The sequence below is a fragment of the Rattus norvegicus genome, chromosome 8, assembly GCF_036323735.1.
Source record: "Rattus norvegicus strain BN/NHsdMcwi chromosome 8, GRCr8, whole genome shotgun sequence".
Taxonomy (NCBI): domain Eukaryota; kingdom Metazoa; phylum Chordata; class Mammalia; order Rodentia; family Muridae; genus Rattus; species Rattus norvegicus.
In genome coordinates this window covers 123,534,740-123,551,663 of record NC_086026.1, presented here as the reverse complement: position 1 = coordinate 123,551,663, position 16,924 = coordinate 123,534,740, and the positions used below count along the sequence as shown (strand labels likewise).

General features: G+C 50.9%; 1 protein-coding gene across 6 annotated transcripts in view; it reads right to left on the bottom strand.

Moving 5' to 3' along the window:
• The window catches only part of Osbpl10 (oxysterol binding protein-like 10), a 260,005-nt gene extending 245,159 nt beyond the window's left edge, over positions 1-14,846 (bottom strand). For 5 of the 6 annotated variants that reach the window (XM_017596141.3, XM_063265640.1, XM_063265649.1 and 2 more), the window contains exon 1: positions 12,016-14,846. In XM_017596141.3, coding sequence (XP_017451630.1) covers positions 12,016-12,302 — 287 coding nt within the window. In that variant the 5' untranslated portion in view covers positions 12,303-14,846. The remainder of the gene's footprint in view (positions 1-12,015) is intronic. The other variant, NM_001427692.1, reaches the window with a different exon arrangement.
• Positions 14,847-16,924: the final 2,078 nt, after the last annotated feature.

The following is a 16,924-nucleotide window of genomic DNA, read 5'->3' as shown; positions in this document are numbered from 1 at the left end:
GGTTGCACTGTTGCCATGGAGATCACACTGCCTACATTCTTTCCTCTCATACAAACCAATGCCCTCTCTTAGCAGGGACTATCAGGTCCCTGAGGCAGGTCCCAAATGTACCTCCTGCCACTCACGTGGCACTTGGCATGCACCCAAAATATGCTCAATAAACATTTGGGGTGTAAACATCTGCCAGACCACATCACCTGCAAAGAGGAGATCCGAAGGGTAACACCACCCGCTTACACGGCACTTTTAAAGTTTCCTTGACTCTGCTCAGGTTGTCTCCGGGGACACTGACAGCTGGCCAGAGCCATGGCAGACTGACAATGAAGACAAACTGAAAGTCACCTATGCCCCATTATGCGCTCTGCCTTCCCGAGCGCAGGTCTCTCCCGCATTTCCAGAAGGCTCCCTACAGATCTCACATTTAGAGCATCCCCACAATGAGAAGCCAAAAACCACGTAGGCCACCTTTCAACTTCCTGTGTGTAGTGAATGTGTGTGTACGTGTGCGTGTGCGTGCCAGAGTCAAGGTTCGCTGTCTTCTTCTATTCTCCATAGTTTTTTTTAAAGGTTCGTTTATTATATATAAGTACACTGTAGCTGTCTTCAGACACAAGAAGAGGGCATCAGATCCCATTACAGATGGTTGTGAGCCACCTTGTGGTTGCTGAAATTTGAACTCAGGACCTCTGGAAGAGCAGTCAGTGCCCTTAACCACTGAGCCATCTCTCCAGCCCAATTCTCCATATTTTTCATGTTTTTCTTGTTGTTGTTGGGGATACCACAGGTATGCAGGTCAGAAGACAACTTTCAGGAGTTGGCTCCTTCCTTCCACCTTTCTGGGGATTCTGGGACATCACTAAAATGTGCAGTAAGGGCCATTGTCACAGTAACCCATCCCCTTGCTCCCTCGCTGCCTCGCTGCCTCCCTGCCCCTCCACCTTTATTTTTTGAGACAGGGTCTCAGGCAACCTGGAGCTTCTTACCACTCCAGGTAGAGCGCCTCCTCAGGGCAACAGGAGTCCACACGCCAGGCTTCTACAGGGGTGCTGAGGCTTTGAACTCATATCTCTTTTACCGGTCACTCTGCTCAGAGAGACGTATCCTCAGGCCATCCTTCCTCATTCTCATTTTGAGGCTGGCTCTCCTGTAGTCTAGGCTGGTCTCAAGCTAACTGAAGACTTTAAACTTCCATCCTCCTCCCTCCATCTCCAAGGGTACTGGGACTACAGGTGAGCGCTACCAGGTCCCGCCATGCCTCGGTGTGTGAGGTGCTGAAGGTAATCTCGGGGCATCTGAGGCAAAGGCTCTGCCAAGTGAGTTATATCCCAGGCCACACCCTTTTACATTTTCATCAATTTCTAGAAAAGGACCAAACCGCACGACAACATAAATAGTCCCCTTAAAACTGCAAGGCCAGAAGAGAAAGTTACTCATGGCCCAAAGGATTTATCTGACCTTCAAATAATGGAGTTACAACAGAAGGCCACATAGAATGTCTCCTAATTTTATCGCTGTTATTGATATCCTGGTATGAGGCACAAATAAAGCACTTTCTTTGGGGCCGTGACCACATTCAACCCAGTCTGGGTTGTCAAAAATCAAATTCTGGACTGTTTCCTCTCCAATTCTGTCTTGGCTTGGCCCCAAATCACATCAGCAGGAGCCAGGAAGGACTGCAAAAAGCCTGACAGTTTCCAGGACAGTAATTCCAACCCTTCACTCAGGGCACAGAGGCCTAAACCCTTGTCTCTTCCCCGAGTCCTCAGACAGCTGTCCATAAAGAGGCTGCGTGGAAACACCAGCCGGGCCACAGCCACCCATCCACAGCTCACAAATGGAAGCAGGGCTGAGGAGAGGCCTTCGTATTTGAAAGGTTAAACATGCAACCATGAGGGTCTGAGTTTAGGTCTGCAGAACTCACATCTACAGTCTTCGTGCTCCTACAGGAGATGGGAGGTGAGACAAGAGAATTCCCAGAATGGTGTCAGCCAGCTAGACTGGGGTACCAGCAGCTTGTCTCAAGCAAGATGAAAGGCAAGGGCCAGCACTCGAGGTTGTCCTCTGACCAACACACAGCACAGCACACACACACACACACACACACACATGCACACACACACACATACACACACATGCACACACACCACAGAACACACACACATGCACACACAGCACAGCACACACACATACACACATGCACACACACACATACACACACATGCACACACAGCACAGCACACACACATACACACACATGCACACACATGCACACACAGCACAGAACACACACACATGCACACACACACATACACACACATGCACACACACCACAGAACACACACACATGCACACACAGCACAGCACACACACACATGCACACACAGCACAGCACACACACACATGCACACACAGCACAGCACACACTCATGCACACACAGCACAGCACACACTCATGCACACACACATGCACACACAGCACAGCACAGCACACAGACATGCACACACAGCACACACACACACACACACACAGATTTTTTTTAAGCCAGTTTAGAAACTATAGTCCCATAAGAGGCTGAATATTGTCTCTACCCACGAGATACCCACATCATAATCCCTATGGTGGGAACGCTAGCACACAGCACACGTGACTAAGGACCTTGAGATGGAAAGATTGTTCTGGACTATCGGGATGTGTCTTCAATGTATTCACAGGAGTTCTGTGGAGACAGGGCAGGTCTGACACGCCAGAGAATAAAGCAACAGAAAGATTGCCAACACTGCTGGGTACAGTGAAGAACCAAGAAAAGCAGTAGGCACCGGAAAGCAGGAGAGGCAGGGTGGGAAATTGTCCTTTAAGAGAGTAGTACTATGGGCTGGAGAGATGGCTCAGTGGTTAAGAGCACTGACTGCCCTTCCAGAGGTCTTGAGTTCAATTCCCAGCAACCACATGGTGGCTCACAACCATCTGTAATGGGATCTGATGCCCTCTTCTGGTGTGTCTGAAGACAGCTACAGTGTACTTATGTATAATAAATCTTTAAAAAAAAGAGAGAGTAGTGCTTGCCTAGCAAGCAAGAAACTCTGTTGGATCATCGGCACTGAACAAACTAGGTATAGATAGTGCAGCCATGAGGGAGAGGCAGTAGGGTCAGAAGCTGATGGCTATCCTTGGCTACATAGCTGGTTTGAGGCCAGCCTGGGATACATGAGATCTTGTCTCACAGGTGGGGGGTTCTGGGGAGTTGGAGTGGAGAAGCTGGTAAGATGAATCAGTGGTTATGGTATTTGCCAACAGGTCTGATGGCTTGAATAAAGAACCAAGTCAGGGGGTTGGGGATTTAGCTCAGTGGTAGAGCGCTTGCCTAGCAAGTGCAAGGCCCTGGGTTCGGTCCCCAGCTCTGAAAAAAAGAAGAAAAACAAAAAAACAAAAAAAAAACAAGTCAGGTAAGTTGTCCTTTGACCTCCACACGAAGCCATGGCATCTATGCATACGCACATGTGCACGCACTCCCAAATGCATACATATATGCATATGCACTCATGCAAGTATACACACACTCACATATACACATACATACAAATGCATACACACACTCACACATATACACTCAAGTATACACGCACATACACAGAGAGATAAAAATAGATAAATAAATGCAACTTTAAATTCTTTTTTTTGGGGGGGGGGGTTCTTTTTTTCGGAGCTGGGGACCGAACCCAGGGCCTTGCGCTTCCTAGGCAAGCGTTCTACCACTGAGCTAAATCCCCAACTCCTCAACTTTAAATTCTTAAAAATGAATGCACGTGGGTTGGGGATTTAGCTCAGTGGTAGAGCGCTAGTAAGCACAAGGCCCTGGGTTCAGTCCCCAGCTCCGAAAAAAAGAAAAAGAAAAAAAAAATGAATGCACGTTCAGGCACAAGAGTATTCATAGCAACACTACCCAAACGGTTCAAAACTTGGGATGGTCTCTCTAATCCAACCTATGCCATATAAATTATATATCCATTTGGTGTATCCAAATATAGTATACCCACCCATACGACCACACACAGAGCATCAGTGAAGACGGTCAGATGGCGACCTATCCAAAAACACACATCAGCCTCACACACATGATGGTAACATTGCTAACCGGGCGGCCGTGTTGGGTTCTTGGTTCTGTGCAGATGGAAATCACAGTGAGGAAAGAGCAGCCTCCTTGGTGTCTACGGTTCTGAGACTTCAACAATCCGAGGAAGCCTGAGGGTTGAACTAACAGATACGCAGTGCCCGACTCTGACATGTACCACTAATGGCTCCACACTCCAAAAGCCGGAGACCTAAAACTGCAACTGCGGTGCTCAGGTCACAGGCTTACAGCGCTGGGCCTTGCCCTCCGCAGCCCTGCCCTCAGCAGGCAGGCAGTGATCCTTGGCTCTTTAGCAGCAGCTAATGCAGGTAGCACCAAGCCATGGCCCGTATTAATGGCTTTCAAGTCTTGGGTGTCAGGACCCCCAGCTCTTACGGCCAGACAGCTCCCTAGAACTCTTTCCAGAAACGAGGGCCTGCAGTCTCTCGCCTTTGCTACATGCCCCACAGTCCTTAGTCACCGTGCCCCCTCTGCCTTCACTCGCCTCTGTTCCTAATCACTTCAAGAACGGTACTAAGGCTGCTACAGCCGCTCTAACGGCCACGCCCACATCTCCTCTTTGTGTCCTCCACTTAGCCCACCCCACACACAAAGTATGTCAGAAGAGGTCCGGGCGCTCCGTGGCAGCATGAGCGAGGGTCTCTCGGATGGAGAAAACACGAGCAGAACAGGTGGAGAGGGGAGTGGGATCCAACTGAAGCACTGCGCATCAGAGAACAGGTTCCAGTTCCACCAATCACGGCTTTAAGCCCACAGGTTTCAAACCCACCAATCGCAAGCTTTCTCCTGAGACACAGCAGGAGAGTGCTTTCTCCTCTGGCCTGGATGGGATTAGCCATGGGGTAGTCCGGTAAAGTTCCGTGGGGATTGTCTTGAAGTGATGTCTAGAGCTAACTAGATTGTTCATTAGGTGAAGATCCTTGCACCGTGTGACAACACAGTAGGAGAGAACTGAGCTCCACACACCTGCCGTAGGGGAGTCAGATCCAGACACCACACAGTAGGTCAGAAGTGCACACAGTAGGTCAGAAGTGCACACAGTAGTGCAGGACAGAACTGACCTGCACAAGCTGCCCTGTCACCTCCACACATGCGCCATGGAACATCTGCGCCCACACTTGTACAAGAAAGGAACAAAGGAGGGACGGAAAGAAAGAAGGGAGGGAGGAAAGGAGAGGAAACTAACTTTTTCATTTAGTTTTCAAATCGAAGTCTTCCAAGACCAGAGCACATTGTCTGGAAAAGTCGCTCACACCGTGGCCTCCTGAAGCAGGGGCTGGTTGGAGTGGTCCCTGAAGGTCCTGGCAGGTTTTCAGAGTGACCGTAAAATGGTTTCCAGGCTGCCTCAAGGACAGGCCAGCCAGCTACCCAAGAAGAAAGTTCAGCTGACAGTTCTCCACTTGAGGCTGCCAGGCATGGGAGAGGGTCTATCCCCTGCTACTCAAGGGATCAAATGGCCAGCCCTGGACAGTTTCACTCATTCACAGAAATGTACAAGATGCTTATGAACATCCTTACCAACACTTATCAGAGAAGAAAATGAAAATCGCTCACAATCCCACCAACCCAGTTAAACTGGAGTAATCGTGGTGGAATCTCCCTCAAATACACACTTGGATAACAAGTGTTAAAAGTGCAGGCTGAGGATGCAGCTCCCGTAGTTGAGTGCTTGCCTGGCATCTACAAAGCCCCGGATCCCATCTCCGACACCATTTCCAGCAAAAAATAAGAGTGACCCGGAGAGTCTGCAATCCCGGCACTTGGGAGGTGGAGGTCAGGAGGGTCGGCAGCTCAAGGTATCCTCAGATATGTATCGTTTGAGGCCAGCCTTGGCTACTTGAGAAAAACAAAACAAGAACAAACAGCTGTGAGCTGCCCGCTATGGGCGCTGGGAACTGAACCTGAGTCCTCTGTGAAAATAGCAAGTGATCTTAGCCACCGACCCACCTCTCCTGCCCTCAATATAGATTTGAAGGCATAAGTAAATACATTTTAGGGTGCTCTGTTTTAGACTTAGGCACCCATTTCTTTCTTATCGTGGTCAGTGAAGCCACTGGGTGTCCCAGAAGGAGTTGAGTGCACAGCCTCAGAGCTGACTAGCAGCTCCTAGAGAGAAACATGTCTACACACCTTCAGCGTGTGAGAGAAGCCCAGAACAGACATTTCCAAGTCTGGTACAGCCAGTTACCTCTGGAACTATTACAGTACCCAGAATGCAACTCAAAATGTGTTCGTTATGTTTTATTTGTTTTGAGACAGGGTCTTTACTGTATAGCCCTGGCTGACCTAGAACTCACAGAAGCCTCTGCCTCTGCCTCTGCCTCTGCCCCTGCCCCTGCCCCTGCCCCTGCCCCTGCCCCTGCCCCTGCCCCTGCCCCTGCCCCTGCCCCTGCCCCTGCCCCTGCTCCTGCCCCTGCCTCTGCCTCTGCCTCCCAAGTGCTAGGAGAAAAGGTGCATGCCACCACATTCAGATAATATGTTTCTTTTAGTCAGAGTACTTGAGAAACTAGTACATGCCTCAGTGTATATATACATATATATATACATGTATATATACATACATATGTGAACATATATATACATGCATATGTGCATGCATATGGGTACTGAATATATGAAGCAATTATCACTGGGCAAAAACCACGCCCCCAGTGATTTCTTTTTAATAGGAAATATAGCCCTTAAGTGTTGGAGATTAGGCTGGAGAGATGGCTCAGAGGTTAAGAGCACTGGCTGCTCGTCTAGAGGTCCTGAGTTCAATTCCCAGCAACCACATGGTGGCTCACAACCATCTATAATGAGATCTGGTGCCCTCTTCTGGTCTTCAAGCAAGCATACAGGTGGAACACTGTATACATAATAAATAAATCTTTAAAAAAAAAAAGTGTTGGAGATTAAACTACATTTTCAAACTCTAATGTTATTCTAGGCAGAATACAAAAGAAAACCCTGGCTGGCGAGTTGGTCATCAGTAGCCTACCTGAAAGGGTTGGGATGGCCCTAAGTCACAGCAGACATGACTCCTGACCACAGAAGGATGAGTAATGTATGTCACAATGAAGACCCCCAGGTCCAGAGCCAATCATTTTTAAAATATTCTGTGTGTGTGTGTGTGTGTGTGTGTGTGTGTGTGTGTGTGTGTGTGTGTTCACTACATGTCTGCTGGTATTCCTGGAGACCAGAAGAAGGCACCAGAGCCCCCGAGTTATAGGCAGTTGTGACCTTCCTGAAGACAGTCCTGGAAACCAAACTCAAGTCTTGTAGAAGAACAGTAACTGCTAAGCCACCCCGCCCCAGGAACCGAAAGCTTTAACATTAATAAGCAGCAAGTGCCAGGTACAGTTGGTAGAGCCCTTGCCCGGCATGCACAGGCCCCTGGGATCGATCCCAGCATATCTGTAATCCCAGGACTGGAAACACAGAAGCAGCTGAATCCATCCACACTCAAGGTCACCCCGAGCTACAGTGAGACCCTGTGTCGAAGCAAGAGAACACCACGAAAGCTCAGCAGCCAAGCGGACGAAAGCGTGCTGGCACGTCTGGCGTTCTCACACAGGCTTCGAGGTACGCTGCCGGCTGGCACAGACTGCCTCCCCAGCTTACTCTATATGAGAACCGAAAAAGAAGGCAGCGGGGGTGGTAAGATGGCTCAGCAGGTAAAAGCACTTGCAGCCAAGCCCGAGGTGCTGAGTTCAATCCCTGGGACCCACCCGCACCATGGAAGGAGACCACAGGCTTCCACAAGCTGTCCTCTGCACTCTTGTGTGCCATGGTATATGCATGTGTGTGTGCATGCATACACGTGCTCGTGGGTTTCAAATGTAATATAAATAATTTAATAAAAAACAATCCACACTGAGAGTTATCCTACAAATGCCAGTCTCCTCCAGCTCCTCACTCCTTTCCTTTCCCTTCCCTTCCCGTCTGTCTCCTGAAGTTCTTCTGTGTGCTGGTCAAGAATTTATCCCTTAGGGGGCTGGAGAAATGGCTCGGCAGTTAAGAGCACTGACTGCTCCTCCAGAGGTCCTGAGTTCAAATCCCAACAACCACATGGTGGCTCACAACCATCTGTAATGAGATCTAATGCCCTCTTCTGGTGTCTGAAGATAGCAACAGTGTACTCATAACATAAAAGAATACATAAATTTTAAAAAAAAAAAAAAAAGAGGGGCTGGAGAGATGGCTCAGCGGTTAAGAGCACCCGAATGCTCTTCCAGAGGTCATGAGTTCAATTCCCAGCAACCACATGGTGGCTCACAACCATCTGTAAAGAGATCTGATGCCCTCTTCTGGTGTATCTGAAGACAGCTACAGTGTACTTATATATATAATAAATAATAATAATAAAAAAGAAGAATTTATCCTTAAAACCATCCTGTAAATCTGATTTTGCCCCAGCAAGTCTGAAACTGGCTGTCATCCTCCTGCCTCAGTCTCCCAAGTGTTGGGACTACAGGCTTAAGTCCCATGCTCAGTTTCTGAATGTCTTCTTGAACTGTGTGTAACTATGAATTAGAGTAGGTTACTGAGAGATGTTTCATCCTGCTTTGATTACTCAGTGAATCTGAGGCCAGCCTGGGCTACATGAGACCCTATCTGAAACAATAATAACTGGAAAGAAGCAGCCTCTCAGAGACCCCCACGCTCACCTGTGCTCTTGTTTTCTTCCAACAAGAAACACTCTCATCACACTCACGCTTAAAGCCGTCTTTAACTGTCTTTGGAGCCGGCATAATGGCTCCCAGGGTAAAGGCAGCTGGCACTGAGCCTGATCACTTACACTCTGGGACCTGCATGGTCGAAGGGGACAATTGAGTCCCCCCACATGTTGTCCTCCAACCTCCACGTGTGGACTACTCCACACACGTGAGCATAACACACACACACACACACACACACACACACACACACGCACACGCACGCATGCACGCACGCACGTGAGCATACCACACACACATACATACACTCCACACATGTGAGCACACACACACACACTCCACACACGTGAGCACACACACATACACACACCCCACACACGTGAGCATAACACACACACGCACACACGCACGCACACACGTGAGCATACCACACACACATACACTCCACACATGTGAGCACACACACACACCCCACACACGTGAGCATCACACACACACACACACGCATGCACACACGTGAGCATCACACACACACACACACACACACGCATGCACACACGTGAGCATACCACACACACAAACATACACTCCACACATGTGAGCACACACACACACACTCCACACACGTGAGCACACACACATACACACACCCCACACACGTGAGCACACCACACACACACATACACACACACACACACTCCACACATGAATAGATAAATAAAGCAAACACCTTTAAAATGTCTTCTTTTTTAAACCTTATTTTTTGTTGTTTTTTTATCATTTATTTATGGGCCTTGGTGTTTTGTCTGTATGTATGTCTGTATGAGGGTGTCGGACCCTCTGGAACTAGAGCTACAGGCAGTTGTGAGCTGACATATGGGTGCTGGGAGTTGAACTCAGGTCCCCTGGAAGAACAGCCACTGCTCTTAACCGCAGAGCCATCTCTCCAGCCCCTTAATATGTAATTTAATAAACCCCAATACTGTTCAAAAACATAAAAAAGTAGAAGAGGAACCTAATATAGATGGGCTCCTGCCACCCTTGGTTCTGTTTCCTAACCACTTGATGAGAAGGTCCCCCGCGATTGTCTCCTGAGTGGCGCCATCTAATTCAGCAGGGCCTGGCACACAGCAGATACTCAATTAATGGCTGTGGCGAAAGAAACTAACTGACCAAAATCTTGGTCGCTTTACAGTGTCTATTTTGGTCCTCTTCTCTCTTCCTCTTCCCCGATACAGCACTCCTTCACAAGACCCCCAGAGAAAGGAGCGGCGTGTTCTCACAGGGTCAGCATAAATCGTCCGCAGACCACTAATGGACGTTGGGTCATGGTTCAGAGAGATCCCAACGCAGGACCGAAGCCGGGACACAGCCATCCCCCATTAGAGAAAACCCTTTGGGGAGGTGAGTGAGAACCTTCATTGGCAGCTGTAAGGCAAAGGTTGAGACCTCACTTGAGCATGCGCAGTAGGAGGCACATCCGGACACTTTACCTAGGTTAAGTTTGCGACTGCTAGTATTTTTGTTATTGTTGTTTTTTCTCACACTCTGACTCCAACCGAAATACCGCAGCAGGTTTAAAAGCTGGTTATAAAAAAAAAAGGAACGTAACTCCAAATCCCTCCTAAATCCAACACAAAAGGCAAAATCCTCTAATACACGTTGCAGGTAAACACTATGGCCGGGCAAGAAGACGCCTGTTATCTAGGGCAGCTGCTCTGCTCGCCCCATAAGCTCAGGAAGAGGCAGCGTTAGGCATGAACGCGCTTTCAAAGTGTCTCTGACAAGGCACCTTGAACTGCCATTCGGAGCCACAACTTTGGAGAACTGAAATCACATTTAGTCATCTCCGATCTCTCCCCTCCTACGAACTCACCTCTGTTCTCAGCTTTTAAAAACCAGGGGTGGGGGGCAGGTAAAAACGGACACCACCAAAGCTATTTTGAGGAAGAAGAAGAAAGAAGAAAAAAAAGAGAGACTCCGAAGTTAAAAGCGACTCCACTAACATAGTAACAGATCTCCAAGGAAACCCTGGGTGAGTCGCCCAGTTCTGTACCTAGAACTACTTGGATCCCATTTCGTCCGAAGTCCTCTTCCTACAAGCACAGTCACACGTCTGTGACAGCCCGGGGTACATCTGGAAACTATCAGAACAACCTGTGGGAAGAGCTAAGAGTGATCTGGTCCAACCATCAAGATAAGCCAGACTCCAGTGTGGGATTCAAATCTCACAAGTACAAACTATTTAAGGGTCCCAAATGAAGACCCAGGAAGGGCCAAGGATCTCCCCAATGGTGTCGTTGCATAGACGTTTCAACTTTGGCTTGTTTCTCCAAACACTCGTGCACCAACACACACACACACACACACACACACACACACACACACTAGAAAGGGGTGGGGGAGAGAGTTGTGTCTTATCTTAAGTCCTGCCATACAACAGAAGTCAACACACCTCATCACCCTGAGAAGTCACACCTCATCACACCCCATTCTGTGATCCCGATCTTTCCAGAAGTCTGTCAATCACTAGACTTAAGTCTGTCCATCACTAGACTTGCCAGCTTCTTTCTGGAGGCAAGGTCTCCTGATGCGGCTCTGACTAGCCTGGAATTCACTATGTAGCCCAGGCTAGCCCCAAAACTCAAGCCTGCTGGTGTCTCTGAAATGCTGGCATTACAAGCATCTGCCACCACGCCCAATTCAAGGCTTGCCAACTTTGAGAGGGAAGCAAAGAAACTTCACATGCACCTGAACGGGGGAATAATAAAAATAACAACTGCACGAAAAGCCACCCACTGGGAAAGGCACATGCACACACTGGGAGGGGTCACTCCAAAGATGACGAGTGACAGGCTCTTTGTTGATGAGGTGCCGTTTGTTGTATTTTAAACACCGTACTTTTAACACGAGGTGGGGAGAAGTGTGCCGGACCAAGTCTGCTTTCTGCGCCGGCCACCGAGCACTCCCTCTCTGCGGGTGTGAGAAACCCTCAGCAGGTAGGACACCGGAACTACCTAGGGAGCTGCCGTCCCCACTCCTGATCCTGCAAGCTTCCAGTACCCGAGGAAAACCATGGTTCCTGCCTCCCTCCCGCCGCTGCGGTGTCTGCCAGGGTGCAGGAAGGACGAGGTGTCCAGGCAGTCCCCAGCCGCGGGTGGCGCCACGGTCCACACCCGGGGACCGCGCGGGAGCGCGGGCGCGGGCGCGGGCGGCGGGCTCCTTACCTGTTTTGCCAGCCCTGGAGGAGGTTGGTGTATTTGCTGAGCACGCCCTCGAGCGCCGGCTCCCTCCTGCGGCCGCCTCCTCCGGACGGGCTAGCGGCCACCGAACCGGGACTGCTGCGGCTGCCCCCGCCGCCCAGTCCCGCGGCCCCAGAGCGGCTGGCCACCCCTCGGCCAGCCAGGGAGCAGGAGGGCGAGGAGCCCGCCGAGGTGGCGCGGCTGCTGCTACGGCTGCTGCTGTTGCTGCCCCCGCCGCCGCCGCCGTCTGCGCTCTGGGCCGCCCTCTCCATGATCGCTGCGCGCCCGGGGAGCGGGTGGCCGCCGAGGTGGCAGCCCGGCCGCCGCCGCCTCAGCTGCCGCCGCCGCCGCTGCAGCTCCGGGCTCCCGGGCCGCGCGTGGCTGCTCCGATTCCCCGGGAAATGCCTGACTCATACAGGAGGAAGAAGAGGAGGAGGGAAAAGAGGGCTGGGAAGGAAGCCAGCCGGGCTGGATGCAGCTGCGGCCGCCCCTCCTCCCGCCTCGACCAGGGCCCGGCCCCGCCCTCCAGCCACTTCTCGGGCAAGTTCGGGGCTCCAGGTCCCTCCTCCTCCTCCAGCTCCTGGTCCCTTGCAGTTGCTTGGGGACCCGGGCTAGGGATGCTCCTGGGGCGGGCCTGGCAGACAGGGTGGGTACGCCCTACATCGGCCCCCTGCACCCTAGCCTTTTGTTGCCCCGGACTTGGATCCTGACAGGGAAATCTCCGCACGCCCTTCTCTCCACCCCCAACCCACCTCGAGACCAGGGGGGAGGGATGGCCCTACCCACCCGGTCCACCCGGATATGGTCCCGCCCGGTCCCAGACACCAGCACGCTCCCTCTCGGTGTGTCGGCGCACAGGAGCCTGGGCCAGGCACGTACACAGTCACCTGAAAATTAGCTTCACTGGGAGAGCCTAGAAACAGAGCAGCGAGGCCCTCGGGGCTCTCCCTTGGGTTTGAAAGCGGAAAGGAAGGGGCAGCAGGTGACTCTCCCAGGTGAGCAGGCTGTCTGCTGGGGCCGTTTCCACAAGTCAGACAGAGTTAGGATGGATGCATGGCGAACACCAGGGCTAGGACTAGATGCCTTCCAGTGAGTGCTCTCCTGATCTCACACACTCTCTTCACCCTGCGCCTAGGGGTGACACGACACGCATTTCACCCTGAGCCCAGGGGTGATGGGCACAGATAAATGTGAGGAGTCAAGACTGCGGCTGGAGACTGAGCACCCGAGGACCAGAAGGGCCCAAACCAGAGGGCAAGTGAGAAGACACACACACACAACAGCCTCCACTGTTGGCCAAGAAACTTCTTTCGCCCACCCACGCACTCAGCACTTCTCAATCTGTCTTGCTCTTCAGCAAAGGCAGAGAGATAGAGGGCTCTCTCCAGCCCACCAGTTACCGTCGTGGATATAAATATTCAATGCAATCTGGGTGTTTCTAAAATTAGAGCTCTGAGAAGCTGGGACCTCTCCTTTACACACACACACACACACACACACACACACACACACACGATAGATGGATAGATGATAGGTAGATGATAGATGGACGGACGGATGATGGATGGATGGATGGATGGATGGATGGATGGATGGATGGATGGATGGATGGACGAGCGGACAGACAGACAGATTTTTTAATTGCTAGGTAGACTCCACTCTCACAGGCTCAGCTCCCCAAGTCCTGTACAGCTTCACACCTGTCCAGAGTTTTCAGATGGTTCTGCTCTTGAGACGCCCACGCTGACGCTCAGGGGTGATGGTAAGTGATGGCTACAAGGTAAATCCGAACTCCAGGTGTCATTATGAAAAAATAAAACCCACCTTCCAAGAAGCACAAGAACCACACTGAAGCCAAGGGATGGTGGTCCACTCCTGTAAGCCCGGCAGAGCAGGAGGAGGCAGAGGAAGGTGGATCTTTAAGAGTTCCAGGCCAGCCTGGTCTACAGAGCAAATTCCAGAACAGCCAGGGATACACGGACACCCTGGGGGAAGCGGGAGAACCACGCTGAAGACGAAAGATGCAGGGGAATTGCTTGGCTGGTTTGGTGTTTGCTCTCTTGCTTGCGGGGCTATGAGTTCACGTGTTCCAGGCTAACCTCAAATAACCGTAGAGCCAAGGCTGGCTTTGAGTTCTGGATCCTCCTGACTCTACTTCCCAAGTGCCGGATCACAGATGGGCGCCATCTGGCCCAACTGAGTGCAGGCTTCCTGCCCACAGAGGTCAGAGGGCTCGCTTTCAGTCCCCAGCACCTCTGAGAGAACAGCAAGTGCTCTTAAATGCTAAGCCATCACTCCAACCTCTTAAAAAATATGGAGAAGAGAAAAAAATTAAAATGGGAGGGGGCACCTAAGTGCTACGGCATGTTTGCAGAAATTAAAGGACAACTTGCAGGAGTCAGCTCTCTCCTGCCGCATGGGTCAAGATGGCCAGGTCCTCAAGCTTGGCAGCAAAAACTTTACCTGCTAAGCCATGTACCAGGGATTGAACTCAGGCCAGCAGATGTGACAGCAGGTGCCTGCTGAGCCGTCTCACAAGCCCATGAGCCTGTTCTTGTATGTGCCCCTCACTCCCTCTCCCTCTCTCTCCCTCCCCCCATATGTGTGTGTGTGTGTGTGTGTGTGTTGGTACATATGCATGCATGTACATGTATGTGTGGGTGACAGATGCCGTCAGGTGTCATTCTCCAGAGCAATTCACCTTGTTTTTGACCAGTTCAGCTAGCGTGAGCCACCATGCCCGATGTTTACATGGGTTCTAAGGACTGAACAATTTCATCTTCCTGACTGACCTAACTCCTCATTCCCTGAGCCTCAGCAATTTGTTTGTTTTTGAATCTTTTTTTTTTCAGATTGGATTCTCACTACACAGTTGTGGCTATCCTAGAGCTCTCTATGCAAACCCAATTAGCCTCAAACTCCTGGAGATCCACCTGCTTCGGCCTCCTGAGCGCTAGATTAGAGGTGTGTACCACCACACCCAGCCCTGACCCTCAGTTCTTAGCCACCATTAACATCCGTTGTGTTGTGGTATTGCTCCATAAAGTGGCCGGTTTCATTTTCTATACTTAATGAAACTGTAGATTGTGCAGCCGGGTGCCTGGAAGTCCATTTCCTGTTGTTTTTTTTTTTTTTTTGTTTTTTTTGCTCAGCAAGTAATCTATTCTCCCATCAGCAATTTAAGGGAAGCAGGGAGGTCCTTAGGCCTCTACCATCCAGCTACAGGGCTACACAAAGCACTGTTTATTGCTCGAGGGGCCAAACTGGCCTTACCAGGATGAAACAGGAACTCCGAGGAGCAGTAGGGAACCAGGGTCTCTTAACTGCAAGCTCAGCATTCTTGCCGCCGTAGCACCCCACCTGGACTTGAGCTGTGACATTTTCTGCAGCTTGGGGAGTGAGGGGGAGAGACACAACAGCAACAGCAACAACACCCAATGTGCTGACAGTCTGTCCTCCAGTGAGCATCCGGCCCCTTTATGAGTACTCTGTCTGGGCCAGGTGCTACACGCCTGCAATGCCAGTACCCCGAAGGTCAAGGAGGAAGGGTCAGAAATGTAAAGTTATCCTCAGCTACACAGCAAGTTGAAGGCCAACCTGGAATGCACAAGATCCCCACCCCTCTTACCCTCCTTACCTCCCTCCCTCTCCTTCTTCCGTCCCTTCCTCCCTTCTTGCCTTCTACCCTCCACTCTCTCTCATGACTGTAGCTTCCATAAGTCACTTGATCTCTGCCCCTGAGTGTAGAACCCAGAGCCTCACAGATGCTGGGCAAGTGATTTTCACTGAGGTACATCTCATCCCCCGCCCCTTTTTAAGTGTGGCAGCAGGGACAGGTGGTGGTGGTGGTGTTGAGACAGGCTCTTCCTAAGTCCCCCAGGCAGGCCTTGAATGTTCCGTCTCCTACTTCAGCCCCTCCGTTAGCTGGAAGTACAGGCTCACATCACTATACCCAGCTTAGCAGTTGATTTTGTTTGTGGAAACGCCCTTTGTGATTCTATGTGTGGGGTGGGGTGCACGCACATGAGTGTACCAGGTTGCGTATGCTTCTGCATGCACGCAGAGGCCGAAGCAGGTGCCTGGCGCCCTGAGCTGTCACTTTCCTCCTTGGTGCTTTAAGGTGAGGTCTCGCCCCCAAAGGTGGACCTAGGCTGGTAGCCAGACAACCCCACGGATGCTCTGATGTCCACTTCCCGGAGAACTGAGATTAAAGGTATGTCTGGGGGTCATGCCCAGCTGCTTCCACAGGTTCCAGGGTCTGAACTCAGCTCCTCGTGGTTGCACAGAAAATGTTTACCACTAAGCCACCTCACCAGCTCAGCAATTGATCTTGGACAGATGCGCAAATGCAATTTAATGGAGTTTCTGCCTTCCATTTGTTTCATAACCGAGTTTATCGTTGCTATAAAATATTACTACAGGGTAGAGGATGTGGCTCAAATTGTAAAGTGCTTGCCTGGTTCTATCCCAACCACCACATAAAACTGGGCGTGAGGGTGCACACCCTGTGGTCCCACCACTTAAGTCGGGGAGGCAGGAAGGTGCAAAGTTCAAGGTCATTCTCAGCTACACAGAAAGTTAGTTCCAAGCCAGCCTGAGACAGGAGAGATCCTGGCAGGGGAGGGGAGGAGAGAAAGAGGGAGGAGGGAGAATAATAAAAGCATTACTAAGAATTGCGCACATGCACACACATTAAACCAATAAAATGTAATCTTTTGTTGTTGTTTGTTTGTAGATAGGGTTTTTCTGTGTAGCCCTAGCCATCCTAGAACTAGCCCTGTAGACCAAGCTAGCGTCAAACTCACAGAGATCCACCTGCCTCTCCCCTCTGCCCTCTGCCCTCTGCCCTCTGCCCTCTGCCCTTCCGAGCACAGTGATCAAAGTTGTGCACCAC